The 26,244-nt window shown below is 41.2% G+C and overlaps 3 protein-coding genes across 7 annotated transcripts in view; all 3 read right to left on the reverse strand.

Annotated features, from left to right (window-relative positions):
• lrit3a (info leucine-rich repeat, immunoglobulin-like and transmembrane domains 3a) overlaps positions 1–26,244 on the reverse strand; it is a 30,189-nt gene that overhangs the window by 1,683 nt on the left and 2,262 nt on the right. Inside the window, exons 1-3 of one of the 2 annotated variants that reach the window (XM_003970580.2) lie at positions 2,934–3,670; positions 1,597–2,063; positions 70–375 (exon numbers count right to left, since the gene is read on the reverse strand). In XM_003970580.2, coding sequence (XP_003970629.2) covers positions 70–375; positions 1,597–2,063; positions 2,934–3,049 — 889 coding nt within the window. In that variant the 5' untranslated portion in view covers positions 3,050–3,670. Of the gene's footprint in view, positions 1–69; positions 376–1,596; positions 2,064–2,933; positions 3,671–26,244 lie in introns of those variants that run through there. The other variant, XM_029847405.1, reaches the window with a different exon arrangement.
• Positions 3,809–14,685, reverse strand: gpm6aa (glycoprotein M6Aa). The gene is made up of 7 exons (XM_003970581.3): positions 14,439–14,685; positions 8,599–8,791; positions 8,270–8,426; positions 7,372–7,525; positions 6,761–6,837; positions 6,536–6,601; positions 3,809–5,671 (listed from the first exon to the last, which is right to left on the reverse strand). Exons 1-7 carry the CDS (start codon positions 14,473–14,475, stop codon positions 5,519–5,521), a joined length of 837 nt encoding a protein of 278 aa, XP_003970630.1. The 5' UTR covers positions 14,476–14,685; the 3' UTR covers positions 3,809–5,518.
• Positions 20,937–26,243, reverse strand: asb5a (ankyrin repeat and SOCS box containing 5a). Of its 4 annotated transcripts, XM_029847410.1 has the most exons (9): positions 25,543–25,593; positions 24,038–24,117; positions 23,494–23,587; positions 23,315–23,378; positions 23,072–23,179; positions 22,759–22,909; positions 22,075–22,209; positions 21,533–21,724; positions 20,937–21,418 (listed from the first exon to the last, which is right to left on the reverse strand). In XM_029847410.1, the coding sequence occupies exons 3-9, from the start codon at positions 23,535–23,537 to the stop codon at positions 21,291–21,293; spliced, it is 822 nt and encodes a 273-aa protein (XP_029703270.1). In that variant the 5' UTR covers positions 23,538–23,587; positions 24,038–24,117; positions 25,543–25,593; the 3' UTR covers positions 20,937–21,290. The 4 variants fall into 4 exon arrangements, with proteins under 4 accessions (XP_029703270.1, XP_003970693.1, XP_029703268.1 ...); XM_003970644.3 differs by lacking the exons at positions 23,315–23,378; positions 23,494–23,587 and having other exon boundaries at positions 25,543–26,243; XM_029847408.1 differs by lacking the exons at positions 23,315–23,378; positions 23,494–23,587 and having other exon boundaries at positions 24,582–25,686.

The following is a 26,244-nucleotide window of genomic DNA, read 5'->3' on the forward strand; positions in this document are numbered from 1 at the left end:
TTCCTGCAGAGCAAAACAGTAGAGCTAAAGAATGTCCTGAGGGGTGCCATTGTATTATATTAATCACACCTGCGTTGTTGACTGGGGAGCCGTCAGACTTTTCCCAGTAAAGGGTTGGCGTTGGTAAACCCGTGGCATCGCACCGCAGGAGAACATTACTCCCCAAAGGAGACGTGATCTTGGTCGCCGATGTCATGACTGATGGTTTGACACAGTTGTCCAGTTCAGCTCGCTGAAAAAGGACACCGGAAAGGTTTTCTGGTCCACTGCAGGTCAGGAATAGGTCCATCAAAACCACTGGTGTGTCAGCCATTTTGGAAAGCTCAATTAGTTTGGAGATTTTACAGTCACAGAACCAGGGATTGTCTTGGAGACCTGACAGAGGCAGATGGACAGATTAAAGCAATTTATTGCTGTTTTATATCTCTGTAGCAAGAAATCCTGGGAAGTTTTTGCATTTCCATGGCTAAAGACTAACAATGGGATGGATTTATGAATAGGAATGCACTAGGAGTCACACTTCCAAGTCATTTACAACTGACAACTTTTTCTTAAAAAAAAAACAACTAAAAAAACAACAGAATTCCAACTGGCTACTGTCAGTTTAATGGGACTATGTACTCTATTACAAATTGCATTATTGTGCTATAGGTAAGCATATGTACAGCTACATATTTAATCCTTTTAACTAGATTAGTTAGTCTTAACACAGGCTAAGAGCATAAGCTGGTGCTGGCCTTCTTCCGCTTTGTGACCACACAAGTTCCATTACCAGACTCTGTCTTTCAGCAGCCAATCGTCTGTTGGCTTGAGTCTCTACTGTCTGAGTAGGGATGAATTAGTTATAAAGGAGGTTGTTGGAAAAATAAATTTACTGAAAAAGAATCATTTTCAGGCCAAAAAGGTGCTGGTTACCCAAATATTATCATCCATATTTCTGGATGATGTGGTCTGATGTGGTTAAGTGAATGGTAAGGATAAATATGTCCATGTCTAGTGTTTGTTTTCCCCACTTCTCCCAACATCAACATTATTTGCCTCCTTCTGTGCTCACGGCTAAGATTTCTTTTGCCATGTTATCCACCCTATTAACTATATCCTTCTCACCGTCCTTTTAATGGAGCTAAGTGATGTCCGTAGGAGCATCACTGCTAGAATTTGTTGAAAACTCAAAGTTTCACTCCACAAATCATGGTTTACACTGTACGGTGGTAGGTCATAATCCTGTGACCTATTTCTGTTCCTCTCCTTTAAAAAGCTAAAATTGTTTTACGGAGAAAACACCTGGCAGATAGCGCGATAGATTTTCTTGTGCGGGAGATGAAATGGGATCATCAATTCGGACAAATGGGAATTAGGCCAACCGTGCTGGTAAAGACCACCTTATTCTCCCTCTAGAATAACCTGCACATGTTCCTGACAGCATGTCAGGAGTAGCAGGAGGCAACACAGTACAGATATGTACCATTAAATTTGTGCTTTAAATGATTTGTAATAAAAAAAAAGTCTGTCAGCCAATCAGTGGAACAAATGGATTGGGTTTCAGCACTGTCTGATGCCATTCCAAACACTTTTGTAGATGGGCTTGATTCTTACCTAACACAACTTTCTGTGTGGCATTCGTGGAGATGGGAGCTCCATTGAATGGGGGCCAGATATCCATGAGATCAGGTGGGAGAGTAGATAACTTGTTGCTGGATAGATCCAAGTAGGTGATGTTTAGGAGGAAGGGTACCGCTTCATTGGGGACGTTGGTGAGTCGGTTGTTGTGTAAATCCAGCGTCCGCAGCCGGGGCATCTCCTTGAGAGACTCCCAAGGGAACATTGAGATCATATTTCCATCCAGCCTCAGTTCGTGGAGCACTTTCAGGTTGTAGAAGCTTCCAGTGTCCACTGAGGTGACTGAATTGTAAGTAATCCACAGGTACCGTAGCTCCAACAGGTAATAAAAAGCTTCTGTCGGGATTCGCCGTACCGCCGTTTTTTCAATGCGAAGTTTGGCAGTATCCACGGGGACATTGAGAGGGATATCAGACATGTCTGGATCATTGCAGAGTACCGATCTGAGAGCAAAAAACTGTGTTAAACGAACCGCATCTCAAAGCTTATTTGTTTTAACAAGACTTTTACCAAAGTTTCAAAGGCAATTGTGCAGTTTTAATGGTTAGCTCTGTAATTTTGTCCATTCACATTCAATGTGGCCTGTCATTATTAATGGTGAGTAATTATGTAGGGGGGGGCTGTGGCTTACTGGTGATTAATATCTTTTTACTCTGTAATTACATTGTGTTGTTTAAAGGATTTTGGGGGGTTTGGATTATTGCCATGACAACACCCAACACTTTTGCATCTAACATTAAAGCTAACGAGGCTAGCGCGGCGAAATCGGTGCATCAATTTTGAAAATAAGCTGCAGCGTTTTCCAGTCTTTTTGTTCGACCCATCCTCGCGGTGTAATCGATTTGTTTGCCGAGCCTAAATGTCCGGAGACTGTTTGTGTCTCTTGGGGGTTTCAGCACCACTGAGTCTGTTTAAGCTGGTGACCGTGATTAGGTCGTACTAGGGCTAAACAGATTGTCACTAAGCCAACTATGTTTGTCAGTACAGCTTGTTTAATGGCAATTTTTCCAATTTTTCTATTTGTCAAGGTTGTTTGGGCTTTTTTGTTTTTGAGGGAGGGAATCCACATTTTATTTAATGGTTAATCATCACAACATGCACAGAAAAGAGTCACAGCTGCCTCCAAAAATGTGTGTTTAGATCAAGGCGACTTTAAGCTATAGTCTGGCCTGTTAATATTACAGAGGATGCAGCAAGTGCAGAAACAACAAAAAAAATTACACTCCCCCCCCCCCCCCCAAAAAAAAAGAAGAAATGCATATTTTTTACAGCTGTTAAAATAAATGAGGACAAATAAAAGGAAAGTAAGTTACCTGCTCCCTGTACCGTCTGTACGTCCATGTGAGACACAAGTGCACTGTGATGGACAGAATGATTGAGCCATACTGAGGCAGCACAGGAGCACATGCACACAGAGAAGTCGAATCATTATTCCAAGGAAAGCACCCACAATCCTTTCATTTAGTCAGGAAAAAAGACGTCCAGATTCATTCAGAGGCTGAAGAACGACTCCTTTTCTCCCAAAATGAAAAAATAAGTGGTGAAAACAGGCTGAAATGCTTCGATATCCATGGGGACCAACAATACGAAAGCTGAAGATCTAATTACAGTGCAGGTGACCTGTTAGGATGACACCGTGGAGGACGGGCCCAGATTAGTGGAGGATGATTTGAGATGGTAGAGAGGCAGCAGGGCAGGAATAGTACTGGACACGGTGCTTATCTTTTAAGTGCGGAGATTCTCCTCATTTGATCCGGCCACCTTTGTTAATCCTCTGTTAGATTTCTCTAGGAATTTTTAAACCTAGACAACGTTTGCCTATCTATCTTTATTTTGGAAAGTTCCTTTAGAGGAAACCTAAAACCACCTCTCAAAAAATGCAGTTAAAGAGGAAAAGCAATGATCGACAGGACATAATATAGATGATCGAGCGTGTTTGACCATGTCTAATCTTGGATTTGATTGTCACCTCACCAGGTAGACCCATTTCTTAAAATAGAAACAACCCTGACACTTGGATAATTGGATATTCTACAGATATTACCTTTTTCTTTTCTTTTTGATGCCCATGGATCCCGATAGATTTTCCCCAAAAAGGCGACAAGAAAAAAGCTCTGCCTTTAGGCTCCGTTCATATATGCAGTCATAATCACCAATCAGGCACAAGACATTGAGTAATTACTAACAATTACACAAGTGAGTTTTATTAATGCAAGCAAATTTGATCATACAGGTCAAATAAGCCACTTCAAGCTGTTGGCACATGAACGTACAAAACCGATCCAATTCAAAGCTCGCCACTAAGCATTCATAGTGAAAATACAAAAGACTAATACAAGGAGAAAGCGGACGGCTGTTTTTTTTCAGGTCATTACAGATTAGGTAATGTTGGTACAAGTATTAGTTTTAAGACAGTTTGAGAGCTCATCACAAATTAAATAGACACAACTCAAAGACTACGGTTTCTACTATTAGTAGCATAATGTGATAAGTGGGAGGTTTAGTACTGCACACGGAAACAAATGGTTCAAACAGATGGAGCAATAAAATATTTTTGAGTCAATAAGTCCTCCAAAATGCATGTCCATGCCACAGAAATAACCAAAATCTAAATTCACAGTCTTTAACAATATAACTATCCAACTTTGAGTCGGACGTCGATGCGCTTACAACGAGAGAGCACAGAAATGGTCAATAAGTGCATGAAACTATCTTTTGAAAATACAGTTATTTCACCAGGCATTGGACCGACAGAGCACCAACTGTAGCATCAGGGTGTGGAAGCAATGCAGTTACTGTCATGACAAAATCACTGTGACACACGATTCTCACGTGACGGTTCCATCGAGGAGTGTCTGAACACCAACAATGTGGCTATTAGGAGAGATTAGATTGAAGTGGGGTGGACTGACCCACTGGTTTGTTAACATTACATTGATATTCTGATGTCAGTGCTTCACGTGTACAGAATGATTTGATAGTCCAGTATATACAAGGCAATGTTATGCTACAAAAAATAAAAATAGCAGAGTTTGACTGATTTAATGCATTTGTCATGTTTCCATGTGCTTTTCTACCTACGATGCAAAGATAACCAATTATAAAATGCAGAGGTTATAAGAAAATATCCCTTATTTTATTTGATCTCCTTTGATACTTTTGATATGTCAGTCATATCTTCCCATTTAACAGGGTTGGCACATCTAGCAAATTATTAAGTCAAATAATTTGGTATTACTAATGTGTGATCCTAACTAGAAGAAACAGACTACAGTTACTCTTGTATGAAAATGGGTTGAATCCCTGGGAATACTGGCATGAAAGGTTTAGAATGCTCCGTGGTTACGTTGCAAGATTCAAAGCATTTAGAAACTAAACATCCATTCCTATACAGTACATTTGTATTGAACAGGACATCTTCAGACACATGGCATGAGATATGTGCTTGAAAACCCTTTTAAGCCCTTGTTCACCCCCCCGAAATAAAAAAAAAGCATGACAGCATCACATAGCGTCAAATTTAGCCATGCACAAATTATATAAAGTAAAAAAGCTGAAACACTACTGCTACTTCTTATTCATTGAACTATGGTAATACTATCACAGAAGGAAATAATACAATAAACTGCCATAATTACTGTGGAACACAATCCTTAAGAGAGGTAACAGGGCTTTTTTTTCCCAAAAATCTGAATTGCTGTTTGTGACTGAAGAGGTTTGTGTGAAGTCCCCTCCAGACCACATTGTCGTATGACGCACCAGTGACATCAGAGGTGGCAGGGGCCCGAGGCGCCATCCGCCTCACTTGGGAGGGGACGGCAGAGAGACGGAGGCGAGAGAGTTGAGAGGGGGGCAGGAAAGAGGCCGGAGAGGCAGGGTCGGCACGAAGCCCGGCCCTTTACGTGTACGCGTTGAGACGCTCCTTGGAGCGAGTGGAGTGGATGTCGTGAAGCTCCTGCTCCTCCTTCGACTTGATGTCCTCATATTTTTGCATTCGGCAGGCGTCCTTCACATAGGCCCAGTTTGCAGACAGAACCATCAGGTAGTGGATCTAAAAGGTGGGGGGCAGTTTTCTCATTTTCATATTCATTTAATCATCACTGTGACACTACTGCCACCTTTAATTCAGTAATGTGATGAAAACGATTTTGTTTCTGTTTTTAGAAGTGTGCAACCGAATTCTAACTTTTTTTGGTTCCTTTTTTAGTTACTTTAGGTTGATGTTTTCTGTCCTCCAGCAGGTGGCAGCACAACACGGTTTTAAACATGTTGCCCTGGCAGGTTTAAAAATGGGTTGATATTTAAATAAATGTGTTTTCATGACTAAAATCAGTAATACTAATAGTTAGTTAGGTACCAAATTTTTATTCAGCAGGTTAGAATCACACCAATATTGTGCCAATAGTTTTTCAGCTTTTGTCTTCCTGCATATTATTAGCGCAAAGAGCTAGATATTTAAAAAACAACAGGTTTCTCAGATGCATCATTATGCGCTACATGTATTTGTTGCCCTTATATCAACATGTTTGTGTTAATATAGAAAAAAGCACCTTTCCCTGTCATCATCTCTGATTAGCAAGCGCCCTCTGCTTTTCAGACAATGGCTTTGCTCAAATTTACTGACTGATGGTTGCAGCAATCTCAGAGCTTTTCTTCTCAGTTTCCATGACAACGACTGTGACATGCCTGCACCTTCACCAGAGGGAGGGAGGCAAACCCTTTTCATTTTCACTGCAGCAAAATGCTGCTCCTCTCCATCTAGTCAGTGTCTCATAGACAAACATTACATAAATGCTAACCTGCCTTTTTTTAGCTGTTGGTAAAAATGTTTTAGGGAAGGGTTTTCTGCCTTTTATAAGATGTTCTCTTTGAGACTGCATGAAAAACTAGGTGCAAGTGTTTGCTGCTATCTTACCATGGCAATGACGGCAGCTCCTGCTCCAGCAAGAGCACAGACGAACAAGTGGAACGTCATGTTAAGCTGGAGCAAAAACACATCACAGCATGCTTTAGTCTTCGATACATCTATTGCAAATATTTAAACTGACTCTCGTGTGACATTTCCTTTGCATCTTGTATTGAATTGTTGCCCTAATATCAACAGAATAAGCACAAGTATTAGACATCATATTGTCTTCACCTCATTGGATTCGCACATCTTGTAGAACTTCTCTGTTCCAGCACATACTGTCTTTGCATCAGAGAGTGGGATAATACCTGAAAAAAACATAACAGCAATGTAACTGCTATGATAACACTACGTATTATCTAGCTAAAAGAATATCTGTGATTATTACAGTAGTTTTTACATATCTCATACAAGGCTTCACTATTGTAAAGGCTTCTGTACAAATGGTTGTTTACCCAGAGACAGCATGAATGACTGCTGACTAATGGACTGTCAGAAGATAATTGAAAGTCATTAGCCAGGTTTTTATGTATATGTGTTTGATCTGTGTCCAGTTGTATATTACACCCCTTTGGATCATTAAACCCAAAGAAAATGGCAAATTCAAGATAAACTACACTGCGAGTTAGACTCTGTCTTGTAGAGCAAAATATCCATTAGACTTCATCTATATAAGTTTAAAAATGATCCTTTGAGTATTCAAAAGACTAAAGCTATGGGTAGGTGCTGTGTTTTTAGCCGTCATATACCGGTATATATCTCTTGCCATAAGTTAAGTCATTAATAACTAAACAGCTTCATCAGGATGTGTGCAAGCTTCAATTACTGAAGCTGAGCCTCACCGTACTGGCGTGGGTCCAGGCAGAGCGAGGTTCCCTCCAGCACAGTAGCATTCTGGCAAATGTTCCAGATGTTAAAGTAAATAAAGACCGGGATGGAGGTGAAACCAGTAACTCCGAGCCAAGCCAGCATGAAGATGTATGTCAGCATGATGAACTACAGGAAAAAGACAGGTTGCATTTATGGTGCATTATATTTATGTTTTGAAATAGTCTAATATGAATTATTTTCTACATCCTGGTTCATTCCTACCACAGTGTGTTTTTTTATTTTTTTTGCATTTATACTAGGCTGTAATTAAAAATAGTTCTTGGGGGATACAAATTGGCTGCAGTTACAAACCCATGACCTTTCGGGTTGCAGAGTGTTCCCTGGCTACCACATGTCCAATATTTTTGAACTAATCCCAATTTTATACGGGTGTTTAGGCGTAAGATTAGCAACCACTACCAGAATGACCTTACTGACCCCAAATATCACAGCATCACTAATTTATTTTGCCTCTCTCCGGAGCTTCCGATTTGCTAAGCAATTATATCCCATATATAATCTCATTAAAACCACTGCATACTGTGGATTTACACAGCACGTCATACTACTTATTACTTTTCCCCTTGGCACTGTAATTGAATTATTATGATACATATATTTCTCACGTTGAGGCTCTTAGTTTGTGAACCAGGGTGGTATTTTGCATGAATAATTTTTCGCACAAACCGACACTTAATTAAGGACACGTAAAAGTGCTTTGATGCCCGAGCTGTAATACTTGCTCGAGTGCTGCGTCCTATGAAGTAGACGTACTTCAATATACTTGTGCTGCAGTGGCAGAAAGTACCTGAAGAAAAAGCCACTCAAACTATAGATATAATCTAGATCTTGATGTAGAATGATTCCTACCCAGGCACTGACACAACGTCCACATGTGGTAATCTTGAAGTCTCCATACAGGTCTTTGATGGCTCCACTGGTGAAGAAGCCCTCCACCATCAGCAAGATGCCGTAAACAAAGAAGGCAGAAGCGATTCCGTAGATTACGTACTTGATGATGTCAATCCTGCAGAAAGAAAAATATCCCGGGAAGGATGGTTTTAACACACAATTAATTATAGACAGTGTGTCTACAAGACAAGTTATGAACTTCACGATATAATTCTTCAGCCGCTGTGGTATACACCATGTGGTCAGTGGTAAACCCTCTGGTTCAATCCGAGTCTTTCTAAACTCACATAGTGAAGACGTCAAGTGCATCCACGGGGCTCCGAACAACCTCAAAGTAGTTCTGGAGGATGGTGACGGTGCCAGAGAGGGCCTCGTGTCCACAGCCACAGAACAGGGCCACACCCGCGTACAGCAAGATGGTTGCAATAAGAGACGGGTATGGGATCCCGCCCAGGCATTTGATGCAGCACTCGAGGCATCCTAAAGACACACGAAAGATTAAAAGCATAACAAGAAATCAATAGAAATCAATAGATTAAGGAGATTAAGCGTTAGAAGCCAAATATCAGAGTCAAGCTTTTATGTGGTCTCCTTTCCCATGGTAGCCTGACCTTTAACCTCATTCCTCCTTGCCTACTTTTCTGTCTTTAGTGCCCCTTAAGGTGACAAATCTTCAGTCTGCCACAGACTGTCATGAGCGCGTGTGTGTGCGTGCGTGAGCAGAGGTATGCTTTCTTTTCAAGACTGGAATCAAGCTAGATTTCTATTTTATTATAGGGGAAATTAATTTTCCTGTGAGGTTCCATGGCTCTTTTCTTTGTGAGAAGATGAGATTTCCTCCTTCATCAAAGATTCCCTTTTGATAACTTTTGAATGCTTTCCTCCCTGTCATTACCTGTTCTACAGAGCCTCAGCATATACTATACACTGCTGCTCCTCACTCTGATGAGGACCTGAGATGAATATCAAGTAGTTATGGAGGAGCTGAGCTCACTGCTCAGATGCTTTGTGCTACTCTGATCCTCGCCTGCTCCGCGCCGTGATTCAATGCATCGCCACTGATGTAATCCGCTGCCTGGCTGCAGAAAGCATCTTTAGTTTCAGTCTCTTGTCTAAAAATGACTTGCAGGCGCTGAAAGCTATTTCTCAAACGTGCAGCTCATCTGCCAGATTTGGCGAAAAGACTTACTAGCAATACACTAGTAAAACTGCTCTGTATTATATCAATCTTTCCTTGATACTGTATATCAACCTAAGAATGGCAAACGTCTGGACTGAAATATAGACGTAATCTGTTGCTTTAATAAATGATGCAGTCTCATGAAGGAGGCAGACATTTCTAATCATGAAGCTCATTAATGTTTCAGCAAAATGAGGCGCATTTGAATCAACTTTATTGTCTTTCTAGATAACATATGCGACTGTAATAGGAGTGAAGTAATTTGGCCCTTCTCCGCATTCTCCCATTTTGATTACATTTGGATTTATGTATCCTCCAGGGTTTCCCAGACAAACTTGGGGATATCCAATTTTATACATAATCTTAAAATGAATGAATGTTTGAGTGTAATTAGTTTCATTTGCTCTGTAAGGAAACAAAGCCAGTGGTTATTATAGTCTTGCCACCATGGACCCCTTTAGGAAGAGGATCCAGTGCTGGATTTTTTTTCTCAAGCTCACATTTATAAGCACAGCGTAATTTTGAACTCTCCTTCCTAAAGATGGAGTGGTGGTATGAAGTGACTGGATGCTTCATCCATAATTTAGAGGGAGAAACATTCAACAGCACACACTCATCCATTATTAATCTTCTGTCGCTATGCCTGCATTACCTGTGATGGAGATGAATAATGAGGAGCCATAATTTGAAGTAGTCTTGTGCTCACTTTACAATATAAAAATATTTAACATTATCAAGTTAGCTAATTTGGCTTTTCCTGGATGTGTCAAAATGCTTTTAGTATTGTTTATACGGGAGGTTAAATGGGACCGGACTACACTATTTCAGTCTACGGTATTTTCTTTTAAATGGCAGGATTTGCAATGATTTAACAAAATGTCCTGGAGGGACTACCAGGAAATCTTTGTAATATTGCACTGAAAAAACGATCCAGATGCTGATAAATAATTGCCATTTGGTTAATTGGAAAGATTATTAGAGCCGACTTTAGAATGGTTCTAAACTTCATCTGCTTCTAAACTAAAACAACAAGAGCCTCAAACACAACAGTCCGCTCAACGCAGGACGTCTCCTTAACACAAAGGGAAAGATGACTGATGCCACTCCCACCTCCTACTTCTCCATCTGTCAGTGTCATAGCTGACAGGCAAAATAACACACACACACACACTCACACTCGGTGACCCAATCCACATTCATAATAGGCAGTACTATTGTAATATCAGGCTTAGAGCCACAGGATGTTATTTAAAGAACATGTGAGCTTCTGAGTGACACAAGGGTTCTGTGCCTGATATTGTTTGGATAAGCAAGAAAGGGGTTGATTCTTTATTACTAATGTAAACTGAATAACTTTACAAACATTAACTTCTCCAATAAAGCAGCCTTAAGTTTGGCAGGCCGTTTTGTGAGGTTTGGTAAAAAATTTAGCGTGCTCAACTTGTGAAAATGGCGCTGAGGAAATATATAACTTTTAACAGGTCATTTAACTGGAAGTACATCTGTGTTTAAAATAATTTTGGTTTTTGGACAGTTAAAATCATTTTGATATAATCAGTAGCCACAGTAAATTAGTAAAATGCTGATTTAGAGGAGATTTTAAAATAGAGGATTAGAATTCCGGCATAAAAGAACTTTGCCAAAATTACAAGACATTCCCTGATATTCCATTTTGCATTAGTTTTAGGCCCGAGCACTTTCGTGTGGGGGTGGGGTGGCAGCCTGCTGCATGAGAGAAAAAGGAAGAGACCTCGGTGGGGGATGGTGTGTCTGTGTCGGTCTGAGAGTAATGGGCGTACACAAGTCCCATCATTTCCCTATATTTAATGTGCACCACCCCCGCCCCCACCTCTTCCCTTAAGCAAGCAGGGTTTTTTTTTCAGCTTCCACCCCCCCCATCATCCCTGCCCATGTTTAATCAACCAGTATGGTTGCCATGTCAACCACAGCGCAAAATCTGAGAATAGAGTGGGTACTTCAGAGCTGTGACCCACTTACTGTACGTCAACAAATTCAGCGGGACAATAGTGACTGATTCACATTACACAGATAACCCCTGCAGGGGGGAAGGCTGTTACAGGCCAGGTCCAAATGCTCTGCCACCAATTCGATCACTTGTTTTCATTCTGGGATGGAAGAATCTGACTGTGTGCGTGACTGCAGAGCAGAGACGGGTCTTCCATTGTTGCCAAGTTCACTTCAGGATCTGAGCAAATGTCATGAAGTCAGGAGGAGATGCAGGCTGTTCTCTTCTCTTCGGTGCCTGCACTGTGAATGTGCAGCTACCTGTAAATGTCACACCTCCAATACCATCGGAAAACCCCATTCAAGGCATTTCAGGAGCATTTTCAAACTAGGTTTTCAACACCTGTTATCCTGTCTAAACAGGGTAGCCACTCCTGTTGGAAAAATAGGAAAACCTTAACAGGTTCTCCACTAATAGCTCCAACAATGATCATGAGAACAATTGGTGGAACTCCCTTGACTTCTTCTGGGCCGGGGCTGCTCAGGATTCAGTACAATGAGCGAGAGAGACAGAGCAGTAATGCAGCGTACAGCAGCATGACCAGAATTGTTGTTCAAGAATTTACATTAATAGCTAAATCATTTTAAGATGCTTTCAGTCTAAGAGATGGTACTATTTCACAACAATGCCAAGAAACCACGGTGCTGTTTACAATACAGCATTATATATTTTTGATAGTTGTTTGTTTGTATTTTAGCATGTTACATGCATGTTATTTTAAGATGCCATTTTAGGGTCCAAGAAGTATTTTTTCTTTTTAAATATTTGTTCATTTAAAAGTCGTGATGGTATAATGTACACATTACTAGTATCTAGTGATCGAAATATTGCTACTCATCCATCTAGCCTAAGTAGCTTTTTACTTGGATATACCAAAGCTACAGTAAATGTAGCATTCTGATTTAAGTAGACAGTCATTTTTAAATGCTGTCTGACTGGTTTTAGCTCCATGTTTGTTACCTGGGGGGCATTGTCTGCTCCCTCTTGGTTCTGGCTGCAGTGTCACATGTCGTGCACTGCTACGTTCGCTCCCTGCTGAAGTGAACACTGCTGCACCTGACTCATAATCTTAGATTTGCAGCATGAGAAGTGAAGGAGCATTACCATACTGTTGACACCTGCCTTGTCCAGCAGTAGCACACATTTGCCTTTTATTAGGTCAATAAACTCCCTTATTCATCCCCACACAGGCGCTGTTTTACAAGTAAACAATGCTGTGTGACATTTGTAAGCTCTTAAATCCATTGTGGCTGGAGAGAAACCCTGCGCCTGTGTGGAGGAGATAAATAGTGATCTTTGATGGGCAACATCACAGCAACAATAAAAGCTCTCCCCATCAGTTCATTTTGAAGCAAGCGGTGATTGTCTATAACCTGTCACAGACATTTACAGACAATTGGTAGGCATGAAATCAGTGTGATTTGAAATTATATCTGACAAGCTGTGTTTTCCTCATCACATCAGTCATTTCAACCACTCTGCTGTCACCAGGAGCCGGCAGCATTCCTACGTAATTTGATTGAGGATCATGATGAGGTGAGCGCTGAAGCCTTATCTTTAGCGAGATAGTGACTCTCAACTAAGACAACGTTGAGTGAGGGCAAACAAGATCTGACAGATCGGTGTAGCCATGTGAACATCACATGATTACCTCCATAGTGTGTGTGCCAATTCCATTTGTTACGTCCCTAAAAACATTAAGTCGTTCCATGAAATGTTGGAAGTGATGCTTTTCTGTCACATGTCCTGGAGCTGCCCTGTAGGAACTATTGGTGAGTTCTAAATCATAGTTAGCTGCCATGTGTCAGCCGGACAACTGGGAAGAATATGGTATTAAAAGTAGCAACGCAAGGCAGAATGTTCACCAAACCAGTAAATATAACTAATTTCAACAAAAGCCTGACTTTAACCTTATGGGTGTAAATTCTATCCTGCTGAAATAAAACGAGTGATCATAAACATTTAGTGTTTGCAAAGTTGATTCTGTGAAACAAAGTCAATCAGAATGCAGAAAATGAGTTTAAGAACATTTTTAAATGGCTGCTGCAGGAAGTCAAGTGTTAAAATTTGACTGCAGGGAGGTGGTAATGGATGGTTAAATGTTGGGGTTCATGACGTCATGTCATCCTGGTGGCTGTAGAAAACTAAACATGTTATCAAGTAAGGGGAAGAGAATTAAAGTTGATATCTTTAACAAAAAACCTGAAAATGCTACGGATGTGCACAGTATAGCCACACTCTACATGGCTGCTTCTGTCCTCTTTTCAGTCTCACACACATCAGACACAGACTTCTTTTGTTGCTTAAATGTCATCAGCAGAGGGAAGCCAGAAATGATAAAGACCCCAATTGACCAATTCCATGGCAACTGTCTCAGCTCATCTGTGATGGATCGCAGGGACGGAGTAGGAGTGAAGACACCAACATACTGAGAATGAAGAAACATCTTCATTTGAACAAGTAAGGGATAACAGATACTGGTGATGCAAACACCGGTTCCATTTTACACAAAGGATAATTTTGCAAAGCAAAGCTAGCAGGTATAACACTTGGGTGTTTGGACACAAAAGGCTGGGAACACTCATAGATTAGAGGACACCCTTTGGTTTGCTTCTCTAATGTTTTCCTCCACCATTCATGACAACCATGAAAGCCTTATCAACCAAACAAAGACCCTCCATCTCTTGCTGTAGCTGTTCACACCCCTCAGACTACCCAAATGATATTTATAGACGTGCACGCTCTTCGGTGGAGTGCTGACTCTCGGTGGACAAAGGAATCACCGCAACCAGCTGCTCTCCCATTCAGGAAGCGAAAGGCTAACATTTGTGCAATTGTCTCTGCAGAGGCACCCATGACACACTCATAATGCAGCCGTGCCAGATTCACTTACCCAAACGTGCAATGAAAGGCATTCTTACCTTTTTGAGTCTGCCCCTCATCCATGTCTTCTTCCATTGTGCTGATTCTGGTTTGCAGTAGCCAGAAATGTAGAAAACAAAATCAGTTTTGTGGTGCTGTTTATTTTTTTTCAGGGATAGTCCACAGAGCACTTGGTTCCTTCCTCTGTCTCACTTTTGCACTTAATCTAGACGTGCCAGTCAGCTGTGGTCTCTGTCAGTCGGTGGTGCGAGGGATCACTGAGTCTTTGTGGTGCTGTTCATTGCGAGCTGCTACAGCAAGTGTTAAAATCCTCCTTGGTCCCCAGTGGAGGAGGAGGGGGGGGGGGATGGAGCAGAGGGTGGTCTCTGTGCTCAACAGAAAGGCGCATGTGTGACCAGAGGGGCCATATGCGCACGTTTAGTAGCTGTGTGACTAACGGACTTAAGCATAACATTTGCCTTTGGACTAAAGACTGAACAGTGGATGTAGATTTTCCAGCCTTGTGTTCAAATATGTGCATGATGATCACTTCCAATCACTCCCATGACACCCCTGGATCTCTGAGTAGTTTAGTCCATCATGCCCCCCACCCCTCTCCATGGCACTGACTCTATTACATTCATTTAACCTGTCCTTAAATAAGGGCGGGGGGACGTCTGATTTAGAATAGGATTCTCCCTATCCTATTTGTCACACAGATTCAATTATACCGTCACCCAGGGGTGTCTGGGATTAGTTTCATGTCAGTGTACATGTGAAGACATGCACGGCATGAGTCAATGTTACCCCCGTTGGGCAATTTTAAGATTTGAACTCCAGGATGTGACATTCTCATGGTCAGAAAGCATTTTGGCTGTCAGTTTTAGTCATTTTTTCCAGCTTCCTTAATTTCTCCTGAGCTATCACGGTAAAGCCCTGGCTCCCACCATATCTGAAATGAACAATGCACATGACTTAAATCCAAACACGGACGAAGGTTCAGAGCCGGACGTTCGGACAGGTGGGTTATATGAAACTTTAATGATCCCTAAGGGAAAATTGTGGAAGTTGGAAGGAAACAGATTGAGAGGAATAAATATTAAATCATACAGGGAGAATACTGCGAGGCCCAGTTGTGACATGGAAGATGGCTTTAGTTCAGATTTTTAGGATGAAACGTAAGATTTGTTTTCTACAATAACCAGTATCACTTGTACATGAACTGATACTTTCATTCTGTTTTTTCAGCTCTTAGATGATCTTGTGCAGATGTTCATTTCTGCTCTTGGTCAAGTCATTTTTATAGTAATTATTTAAATATTTCACTATGCATCTAATGACTAATTAATGCTAGGTCTAATGTTTTATTAATGTGTTATATCTTAATTCCGCAATAATCATGAATAATAATTTACCCTTTTCTTCCACATATGCAGCAATGACTGCTGGCTGGTGGCTGGTTGGGTTAATCCAGCTGTCCTTTACCATCACAGATGAGCTTCTGCTTTCTTAAAACAAATTAAATTATTTGTCCGGATTATTTTAATCAGGGCATTTGCAGTGGCAACACTGCTGCATTATCTGCCGGTGCAGATTTCCTTCTGTTATTCCTTTTGACCACTTTCTCTTTTATCTAATTCCTCCAGTCTGCACTCAGTGTAGTTCTTGGAAAGAGAGCCACATACTGTATTTGTTTAACATTTAAAGGGTATTGTGGGGACATGCCTCTACTGCAGAGGCATTTAGTTCCCATTGATAAAATCTCGTCCTGAACTGTGGTGTTGTTACTCAGTAACTTTTTCAAGTTACAAGCTCACTTTACTTTTAATACTAAAATGATTTACTTGAATGAATTTGCTCAAAATATTAAAATGCCAACTTTGAATGTAATGATAATGTCTTTAAACTTAATGAATGATATCTTTATCTATTTGTGTGATACTGTGGAGATGCACAGAGGGGTGTTAACAGATTTACTGTGAGAGTTCGGGAAGGGTTCTTTTTCCCCCCCTAAGGGAATCCTTGGATTAGAATCCACCCACCTTCAGCTAGATGTGCAACTGTCTATGCATCTAAAGATCTGACCCCCTCCCCTGATGCATCTCCTCACCCTCACCATTTGAGCTCCTTTTACCTTGTAGATATCATGATGCCATTTGAAGAAAAAAAAATCACCAGATGAAACAGTTCTCTTAGAGAATGTTATGCACCATTAGTTTGTAAAAGCGTTGTTTTAAATGTCATATTTCCATAAGAGATACTGGCTGCTTTGCTTGTATGAATGCATGCATGTGCAGGCTGCAGTGCTGCAGCCAATCCCCTGTGCTCATGATCAACAGAAGGAGCCAAAGAAGCTCACAGTAAGCTTATTAAAGTCTCTTGGCTGAACACCATGTGGGGCTTGCTAGTTGCCATAGCAACGGAGCCCTAGATATTGTCCACAAGGCAACGCATGTTGCTTTAGTAAAAATATAAACATCACATGACAAGTCACACCACCATGACAAGCACTTTATATGTTAAGCCCATCTTTCTGATGACTCTTATAAAGACTTTAAATGTGAAAAGATGATCTGTACACGGCACAGGAGTTTAGGTTCTATGTATACGTAACATTACTTTCTGCCGAGTCGAGCTGCATGTCGAAATTTGTATTTTTCTGTAAAAAGCTAAAAAGAAAAAAGCGTTCAGCTGCAGCGATGAAAACCCCAGTTTTGATCCACCATCTGCACAAATCAACAGGCGTCAGTGCTCCTGATCTTAAGTGCGGATGTGTGTTCACGCCCAGTCAAGCTGAGGCAAATCAAAAGCCAATGAAAGATTAAGGAGCCATGGGAATACAGCACCCCTGAGAGGCAGAGAGAGGCTGGAACAGCTATTGACCACTGTGGGGGGAAAAAGTGGGGTTATTCTCAGAGATCTGGCTAGACTGACGTGAGGGTTGATAAATTAATTTCTAAACAGAATTATGTCTCAGCCTTCACATGAGCTGAAACAAATGCATTCACCTCACTTCAGGTCAAATTCTTTTGCATGTGTGACTGGGGATTGGAGGTTGTCATTCCTCTGAAAGTGCAGGCTTGTGTGAAACAGGCAGTCATGTATTTTTCACCAGCTTCACAGCTCAGTTGTACTGTACACCGACAATCTGTGAGTGCCATGAGCCTTGGTTTATGCAGAGCTGAGTAACTGGCACAGGAAAAAAAATGCTATTCATATATAGAAGAGTCTTTATGGTTAATTGTAATATCAATAATGCACAAGAGCACTGTTGGTTTGTTAATATACTCCTCCCACGAGGGGTTGTAGGGACTACACTGCTGTACTGGAGGAGAGACTTGTGTCCCAGTTTTGGGCCAAGGTTGGGGAGGCTCCATGAGCAAAGGCCTGGCTACCAGGCAGCCATGCAGCCCCTGGCAATGGGCACCTTCTCCAGGCCTGGCTCCAAGCCAAGGCTCTCAGCAGGGTTCACCACTGTTTAATTTTATTTATTTCATACACTATTCATCTGGACTTTTATCTTTAGGCTCAATTAGGAAGGTAATCAGGGAAATGCTTCCCAATTGCTGCTTCTGTCGATATCACAGCTGGAGCAGCATGTTTGGTTTCCAGGGGTTTGAATGTCTGAAGAAGGTTCTGTTCCTGACTTAATGCTGCCTCCTACTGGCATAAATACGCATAGACGAACGATAAGGGGCATCACAAACACGCATAGGCCATATTTTCAGACTTTTTCTTGCAACTGAAACTGCAGATTTATGATTAAAAAGTAATCTCTAAAATAGAAAAGGTAAAATACAGAGGCCACTGATGGCAGGGCAGGTTTATTTATATAGCACTATTCATAGTGCTTTTCAAGACAGGCAAAAAGGATAGCGAGTAAGAAATGAATAATAAAGGCTTTATTGAAATAATGAAAATAAGAAGGAAAACCTCTTTCGGAAGGTCTGAGCGAATAATGTTTAAAGCCTGATTTAAGAGTTGAGTATGACAGCAGACGTTCAGGACGTTTGTTCCACAGGTGCGAACTAGTAACTAAACGCTGCTCTTTATATGGAGGTGTGTATGTTAAATATTGTATAAGTCAGTCTGAAGTATTTAGGCCCAAGACCACTCGGTGCTTTTTAGACAAGTAGTGAGATTTTGAAGTCTGTTCTTTGACACGGGGGCAGTGATTACGCAGGCGTAATGTGTTCCACCATCTTTGTGTTAGTCAGGTGAGATGAGGTCTTCTGAATAGCCGCAGCTGTCTGATTTTTTTTTATTTTTTTTTTTAAGACCTGTAAACACACCGTTGCTATAAACCAGCCTGCTGCAATGAACACAAGGCATTAAAATAAACAGAATCTTTTGCGCCGTGTTCCTTTCTGTTTTTTTTCGACCAAAGGAAAAACCAACAAGCATATTTTATCCAGTGTTGAAAAATGACACGAGGTTTACTGTTTGCACACATGCACCTTTCACAGGACATAATTACATGTCAACTGGTCCCCAGAATAAGGTTCCGTCACCAAACCAGATAAATCTGTTACATTCACAGAAATATGACTGATGACCTGCAGAAGTAGCCGGTAATGAAACTTCTGGTGTCACCATTTTTTATTTTTTTACTAATGTTTTCAGCTCCTGACTGCACAAACCCCACCTCACATTTTCTCCATCCAAAGCTAAATATGAACCCTGGGTAACTGAGCAGGGTAGAGAAGCCCCTCTCCATGCCTGAGCTCTGAGCCCTGATGGAGAATGATTCCTGCTTCCCTCTGGTTTGTGGGCTCAGGCATTATTTCTGTCAGACTGGTATTAATTGACCTCAGAGGTCAGGCATTGAGCTTGTGTGAGCAGCAGCTCCTGGTGCTTTTGTTCAATAAAGTCAGACACTGGCTGAACATTTTTGATTCTAAGAACAGAACTGTGGAAATATAAGTAAATAGATAACTTTTCCCAGAGGGAGAGTCAATATATATATTTTCCAACCAATGTGTGCTTTTCCCCTCTCCTGCTATCAAACCCTGCCTCCTGTTGGTTTAAATACCGGTAGTGGAGACCTACTGCACCCTCTGCTCTGCTGCACCTGGTTTACAGTTCAATGATTTTGTCGGTGTGCTTTTTTTTCTGTCAGTTGCAGCTTTAGAGTAAAATAAGGATAATACAAATATGTGTGGAGAAAATATTGGAGTGGGTGATTTAGAGAAGCTGGTAAAGCCATTTCCACCTTCCTCTGGCTCCAGTTTCACTCTTTGCCAACAACAGATGCCCCTTTGTAATATAGATCAGTTGAAAAGTGTTTTTCTTGTTGGGGAAAAAAAGATGATTTTGAGGAAATTATTGTTGCCACAAGGCAAATTATCCACTGGTTATTTCATTATAACTATCACCTTTCTGTATAATTCAATTAATGTCTTTATTTAGCTTCTTTGGGGGAAAAAAGTTCACCCTCATTATAGATGTGAAGCCAGCAACTCTGCAGATTTTAGACCTCTCATTAGGCTTCACACAACATGGGGTCATTAAGCTTTCAAAGCCAGTATTACTGCCCCGAGTCTGGATACCCATCAGCATCACCTTCTCTAAATGGACTTTTTGTTCTAAACCTGTAATTCTCAGCTGAAAAGTCAGTTTAGCCTCTCGTACTCCATTAGCCGTTCTTTGGTTACTACAAGTTGTGTGTTGTGCAGTTTAGCCAACTTCTAAGTATTCAGTGTGTCTTAAATATTCATATTATTCAATTTTCAAAGTTGACAGTGTTGCAGTCTGGAGCCTGCTGAGTTGCATTCTCTGGTTTTTATAAACGCGGAGTCGCAAATTGGTCTTTTCAGGTCCGGAGCCTCTTGTCTTTCAGGTTTTAAAGTGTTCTTTTTCACACTTTTCAGTGGATTTCAGGATCCATGTTGTCATGTTTATATTTCATGAGATATTTTGCACTTGTCTCACCTTAATATATTATATATCTAAGATGTGTGTGTTAATATTCTGCTCCTTTTGTCAAGTGCTTCTTTTGTCTGTATTTTTGAGGTGTTTATTTTGTGTCCATGCTGTACAATTCTCTTGTTTGCCTCATGTCTTTTTCAAATTTGACACCTCTTCCTTTGTTTTTCTCACCTGCTTGACTGCCTCCTACCCCATTGTGTTGCACCTCTGTCTCTAGATTTATTTATAACCTCGTCTAATTCCTGGTGCTGAGAATCTTGTGTGTTTGCTGCTCTTGTTTCAGATGTTTCACAGTTTACATCTGCTTGTACATCCCAATTGTGGTAGTAGCTTATTGTTTTTTTTGTTTTAATTAAAATATAAAATTTACATCCCACTTTGTCTGCTTCAGTAAGAAATCCACAAAACCTAAACTTGTGCTTTTCTGCCGCTCTTTACTGACAATTTAAAAGAAACTCATTCCTGCAAAAAAGAAAAGTACAGTAGCGAAGAGCACCGTCCAGTTTACAAATCAGCTCCATCCAGTTGTTGGCACTCAAACTTGATACGTCTAATTTTTGCGTTGGAACAATTAATTTCGACAACCACGCAGGGCGCGACGTTATGTAAAGACAACATAATTGTGGGTGTGCGGTTTTCAAAGCAGTTTAATTGTGTTATGCTCTACACATCAGGTCTATTTATCAAACAGAGAATGATGGATACTGCCTTTATTACATTATATTCTCAAAAAGTCAAGGTTCCAAGTTGCATCCATCTGTTGTGGTCATTGTAAATATCAAAAATATATTCAAAATGCAACATACCATAATTGTACACCTTTTGCTTATTTCTATAGTAGTTCTTGCAGACCTTATTGGTTACCTTTGTGAGTACAGGTACAAAAATTCAGCTTTACAAACATCTGGCTCCACCGTTTGGTGGATTTACCTCATTTCTGTTTGGACGTAGGCGACAGGTCATTAGCTCAAGCTTTCCAGCCTTCAGTGATACTGCAGGTAGCTCCTGAGCCTATTTGGCAGGGGTAGATGGGCCAGAAGATGGAGCCTGTCCCGGCCAACACAGTTCCTGATGCACTGGCGACACAGCTGGCTGAGCAGTCGTGGAGTAGCTATAAAAATTAGACAGTGTGAGAGCTGGGAGTGACTGTCTATGTCCAAATATGCTGGCTTTGGGGATGGACTTGTGTAGGAACAAAGGCTGTACATAAAAAAGATGTTTGAACCTTCATATAGGAGGAGGAAGCCCTCGGTTAGACTGCTGGGTGGAGCCACGTCTACCGGTCTCTGAAATTCTGTGTTCCGGGCATTAATGTCTGCCCCGAAGTCCAGCAGCAGCTTCACAACTTCTGTGCTGTCTTTTTCAGCAGCTGCATGTAAAGGTGAATCCAGGGATTTGCCTTTCTGTACATTTGCACCTGCACACATAACAGTGAGTACACTTTAAGTTCTTGCCTCACTTTATGTGTCGTCTTTTTTTTTTTGGTTTTTCATTTCTGGAAAATGACTCAGTAGCCCAAGGCAAACAAGAAAGGTTTCAAGTCATGATCAGTCAGCTGCGGGCTGCTGCTAGAAATCAAACTTTCCATATCTGACTGCCAATTTTATGCTTTTGGGAGGAAAGAGTCACTGTTCACATTTATATCTGCTTAAATTACTCAACCTAAAGGCGATATTTGCCAAAGAAACCTCTTTTCTGCCTGTATGCCTGTGCAGATGCTGAGGTAGGACGTGAGGTTGGCATCAGGAAACATTGCTGCAAACTGACCTTCCCTCAGGAGCTTACTGGCACACTCCAGCTCCTGGCAGATGCAGGCTGTATATAGCGCTGTGCCCAGGTGAGGAATGTCCATATCCACATCTGCCCCCCAAGTTAACAGAGCTTCCACACACCCATAATGACCTGAAAGTAATGGAGCATGACCACAGTAATCAGTAAATGGCAGTAGGAGATAATTCTCCAAGCTGTCTCCTCGGGTCATGTTTGAATTTATTTTTAAAGCTCTTTTTCTGGTGGGGAAAACGACTTCGGCGGAGCGACTGGCCCACGCTCACGGCCATTTCAAACTGCCAGAATTTTAATGAAAGTTTAGCTCCTGTCTTATTTAATAACAGTCGATAATGTAGAGATACATATTTAAATAGCTGCACTGCAGCAGTCATGAATTTAGTGCACATTATCTGTACATATAGTGATGACCTTCAACAATTTTGTGATACCCAAGAGTCACATGACTTATTTCAGCTGTGCACTGCTTTTAAAATTGGGGGGAATAATGTTTCGTATACCGGTATACATAACATTGCCATAATATTCCGTTGCCTCATCGGGAAGGGGGAGTTTGCTGCGACGGATGCCTTAAATATGTATAGATTTTGTCTCCGCTGTGAGAATTACCCAAAATAACGGAGTCTTGCGATTCTGAACGTGTTTCGTTCCGTTATAATTTACCTTTACTTGTTGCTTCGTGCATAGGTGAGGGATGGTACACCAGGCTCTGGGGCTGTGCTCCATTTTCCAAAAGAATTTCTGTGCATGCCACACTTCCCACTGTACAGGCATTGAACAGAGGGGTGGCTCCATCAATCGTCAGAGCATTGACCTGTAAACACATAGTTTTTTTTAGCTCTTATTTTTAGGCCTAGCTTAATCGGGCAGATGTGAACATCCTTGGGACTTCTGAAGGAGAATTCAGCTCCATAATGACATTCTTTCCCTACAGAGCATTTAAGAAAAGAATTTCCAGTGTAAATGCGAGACTCACATTTGCTCCTGCATCAATAAGTGCTCTGGCGCAGGCGACATGGTCTCCAACGCAGGCCTCGTGAAGGGGCGTCACATGGTCTATTGTCAGAACGTTTACGCTGTGACCCTGAACACAGACACGGGAATTAGAGGCATTAAAAGTGACATTAAACCTTTGCTAATGTACTCGTGATGGGCTCAACAAGGTTAATGACACCGCTGCCAGAATTGATTTGAATAAGAACAAAATATGTTTTAAAACCGTTTTATGTCCAATAGTTGCTGTTTTGCGGCCATGAGTAGTCCATGGACGCGATGGGACCGCACTTTTCATCCGTTCAGTGCAGGAAAAGGAAAAAAATAAACAAAGCAATGAACCCTCCCCGTCTGTTAAAATAAAAAATGAACAGTTTGTACTTAAACTTGCTTATCTTTTCTAACCTTGAATCAATTGATTGATTTGTTGCGTAACACTCCAGGCTCATTGCTGAACTATACCCAACGCATTTAGCTTGCAGCTCTTAACGGTCGTCCTCTGCAAACCCACACAATAAACACAATATTTGTTACTGACGAGGAGCTGTTGCTTGTGGCATTTGCCTTTTACTTTCAGATGTTTAGCTACGCCTATTTTCATTTGTACCCTATGCCTCTGCAGAATTCTGAACAGCCTGTATTGGCCAATGGGAGGCCACGGCCTCAACAAGTTTCGCAATTAAGATTCATTATTGCTATAATGATACAACATCATTTTAATCTGATTACGGTGTTATTTTTGGTAAAAGAGAAACTTGATTGGACTGTTGGAAGGTTGTAAATTAACAATGAGGTGCGGCTGGACTTGGATAATTACAGTTAATTGCAGATATGCATAATTACTCCATTTATACCAAAGCGCTGCTCTGATGGATAATAATTTTCCCCTGAGAGCAGCTCCCAAAGACCCCATTAGTGCATTGGTCTCTGGATGGATTGCAAAATTCACCTGTAAAATGAGGTTCCTCAGAGCCAGGAGCCGGCCCTGACTGGCTGCATCATGGAGGGGTGATCGGTCAGCCCAGGATCCTGCAGATCAGGCAAGGTTTCAGTGCATAATGGTCTCTCTTCATTTAGAAACACTGTGCTGATGCTGTTATACAAAATTACAAAGTAAAGTGATGGAATAAATACAATTCTAATCATGCAAGTGCTGATATTTACACCAGATTCGTGTTGAAAGTACAGTTTGCTACAATAAATGACAGAATAATGACAATAACTTGTCATTAATGGTTTAGTAAGAAGCTGGTAAATCAACTCTTGCCTATTGATAAACGACCTTGTCCTCCTTGTATTGTACAACTGCTAATTAAATTTCCCCAACAGTTTCTTTTTTTTTTACTGAATTCTTATTTTTCAAAGCTACATATTCCCGTTCATCTCGTGACGCCGGTGTGACAGATGGATATTAAAGTTGAAAAACTGGCTGCGGCCGTTCAATATCATTTCGGCAGATAAAAATGTGTCTCCGACTGTGACTCTCGGCGCACCTGAATCAATATCCAGAATAACGGCTGATGCGTTCCACACTTCATCATCTTCATTCTCATCTTTATCCATTTTTAATCAGACCTCGGTGATGATAATCAACGGGAAGTTTCCATTTGAATGCCTGTGATTTTATTTACACTGGGAATTTTCCCTAACCGACACTAATCTGAAGTGGAAACACACGTGAAAGGCTGAGCTGCAGACATCAAAAAGATTTTTAGAACAAGGTAAGCTACCTGCAGGACTCTGACTAATAGCCTGGGTCTAGCTGATCAGTATTCTGCAGGCTGAATTCTCTTTAAATTTAACATCCTCTCGAAAAAACGGATACAGATTATGTCGGCGTCGCGTCGCTCCTTCTCCTCGTAAAGTACCTCCGTCTGTCCCTGGAAATATGGAGTGTTGTGTTTGTTGCTGTTGTGAGTGTGAAAGGGTTCACTGCATAGCTGGGAATGGAAACTAGGGCAGGGTGGGGGAAAGGGTGAGGGGTGAGGGGGGGGGGGGGGGGGGCAATCATGACTATGTTCTATTAATACTTTAGAGAAAAACACGCTGCCAGCCCTCACTGGCTTCATGTAATATTCAATATAGTTTTTTCAGGATTTATTTGTACTTAATTTAAATTAATGGAAGAAAAGTAGCATTATTTGTCTGTATGTGGTGTAAAAATGCAGCTAATGGCTGTTATAAGCCAAGGAAGTTAGCAATAAAGTATTTATAGCTCATTTATAAACATGGAAAATGTGAATACATGTCTGCTTGTGTGGTCACAGGTACATATCCTGATTTTTAATCTTTTAAAATTAATATTTTCCACTACTTTATACATCTTTGTGTATAGTGTAGACATCATGTAGCTCTTTTGCATATTTTTTTTTAATTTTCTCCAATTATATGAGTTGGAACTTAAAGGAACCAAACAGTCCTGTACCTACCAAGTGAGTTTATGATGGTACTTACTATGTTGGCCGTAATCATAGAACTCTGCTGATATCCTGGCCGCCTCTTTGCGGTTCCCCCGGACAATGTAGAAGTACGCAAGCAAGTTGAGGGAAATCTTCACGAAGAGCTTAAAACAAAACAGCGCCAAGATACTGAGGTAGACGTGGGACAACTGGGCCGCAAAAGGCTTGTTGGTCAGGTCCCTCGTCGACTCCGACATTGCTTCCCGCGTAAAAGAAGGCTGGGTTATTATGAAGACAGGATCGGATGCCTCTTCAAATAACGGACAAGTGGTCCTGGTTTTTCTCTCAGAGAACTGACGGGCTGGCTCGTCCAGACAAAGTGCAGCTCAGGGGGAAAATGCTCTGCAGCTGCCAGAGCTTCTCAGCAACTAGTGCAATGCTGCATACCTGTGCGTGGCTTCATTTAAACTAGTCAAATTTGACATTGTGTGATTTCAGATGACATTTTTTAAACTATGAATTAGATGTGTTAAAAATGCTTCATAGTCGTCAGTGACTGAAGTCTGTGTGGAATATATGATCAATGAATTCTGAGACTTGAGAGGTTTTTGCCGCACAATAGCTTCTTTGACATTTCCAAAGTGTTGTAATAATACCAATAATAATAGCTATTAATGAAAATGATGACCTTTGTGCCTGCGCCTTGCAGAGGAAGCGCGCCTTCATCTTGCGCATGCGCCCTTCAGTCCTCTCGCCA

Source organism: Takifugu rubripes, chromosome 14 (genome assembly GCF_901000725.2).
Source record: "Takifugu rubripes chromosome 14, fTakRub1.2, whole genome shotgun sequence".
NCBI lineage: Eukaryota > Metazoa > Chordata > Actinopteri > Tetraodontiformes > Tetraodontidae > Takifugu > Takifugu rubripes.

Bases quoted from the DNA above. Each gene is read 5' to 3' on its own strand.
- gpm6aa (XM_003970581.3), bottom strand. From the start codon at position 14,475: ATGGAAGAAGACATGGATGAGGGGCAGACTCAAAAAG. The intron at 8,792-14,438 runs GTAAGAATGCCT...GTGTGTCTTTAG, and splicing joins TGAGGGGCAGACTCAAAAAG to GATGCCTCGAGTGCTGCATC. The intron at 5,672-6,535 runs GTAAGATAGCAG...CCCACCTTTTAG, and splicing joins GAGCTGCCGTCATTGCCATG to ATCCACTACCTGATGGTTCT.
- asb5a (XM_003970644.3), bottom strand. From the start codon at position 25,744: ATGTCGGAGTCGACGAGGGACCTGACCAACAAGCCTTTTGCGGCCCAG. The intron at 24,118-25,542 runs GTAAGTACCATC...CCTGATCTGCAG, and splicing joins CTATGATTACGGCCAACATA to GATCCTGGGCTGACCGATCA. The intron at 23,180-24,037 runs GTGAATTTTGCA...GTCTGTGTTCAG, and splicing joins TGAGGAACCTCATTTTACAG to GGTCACAGCGTAAACGTTCT.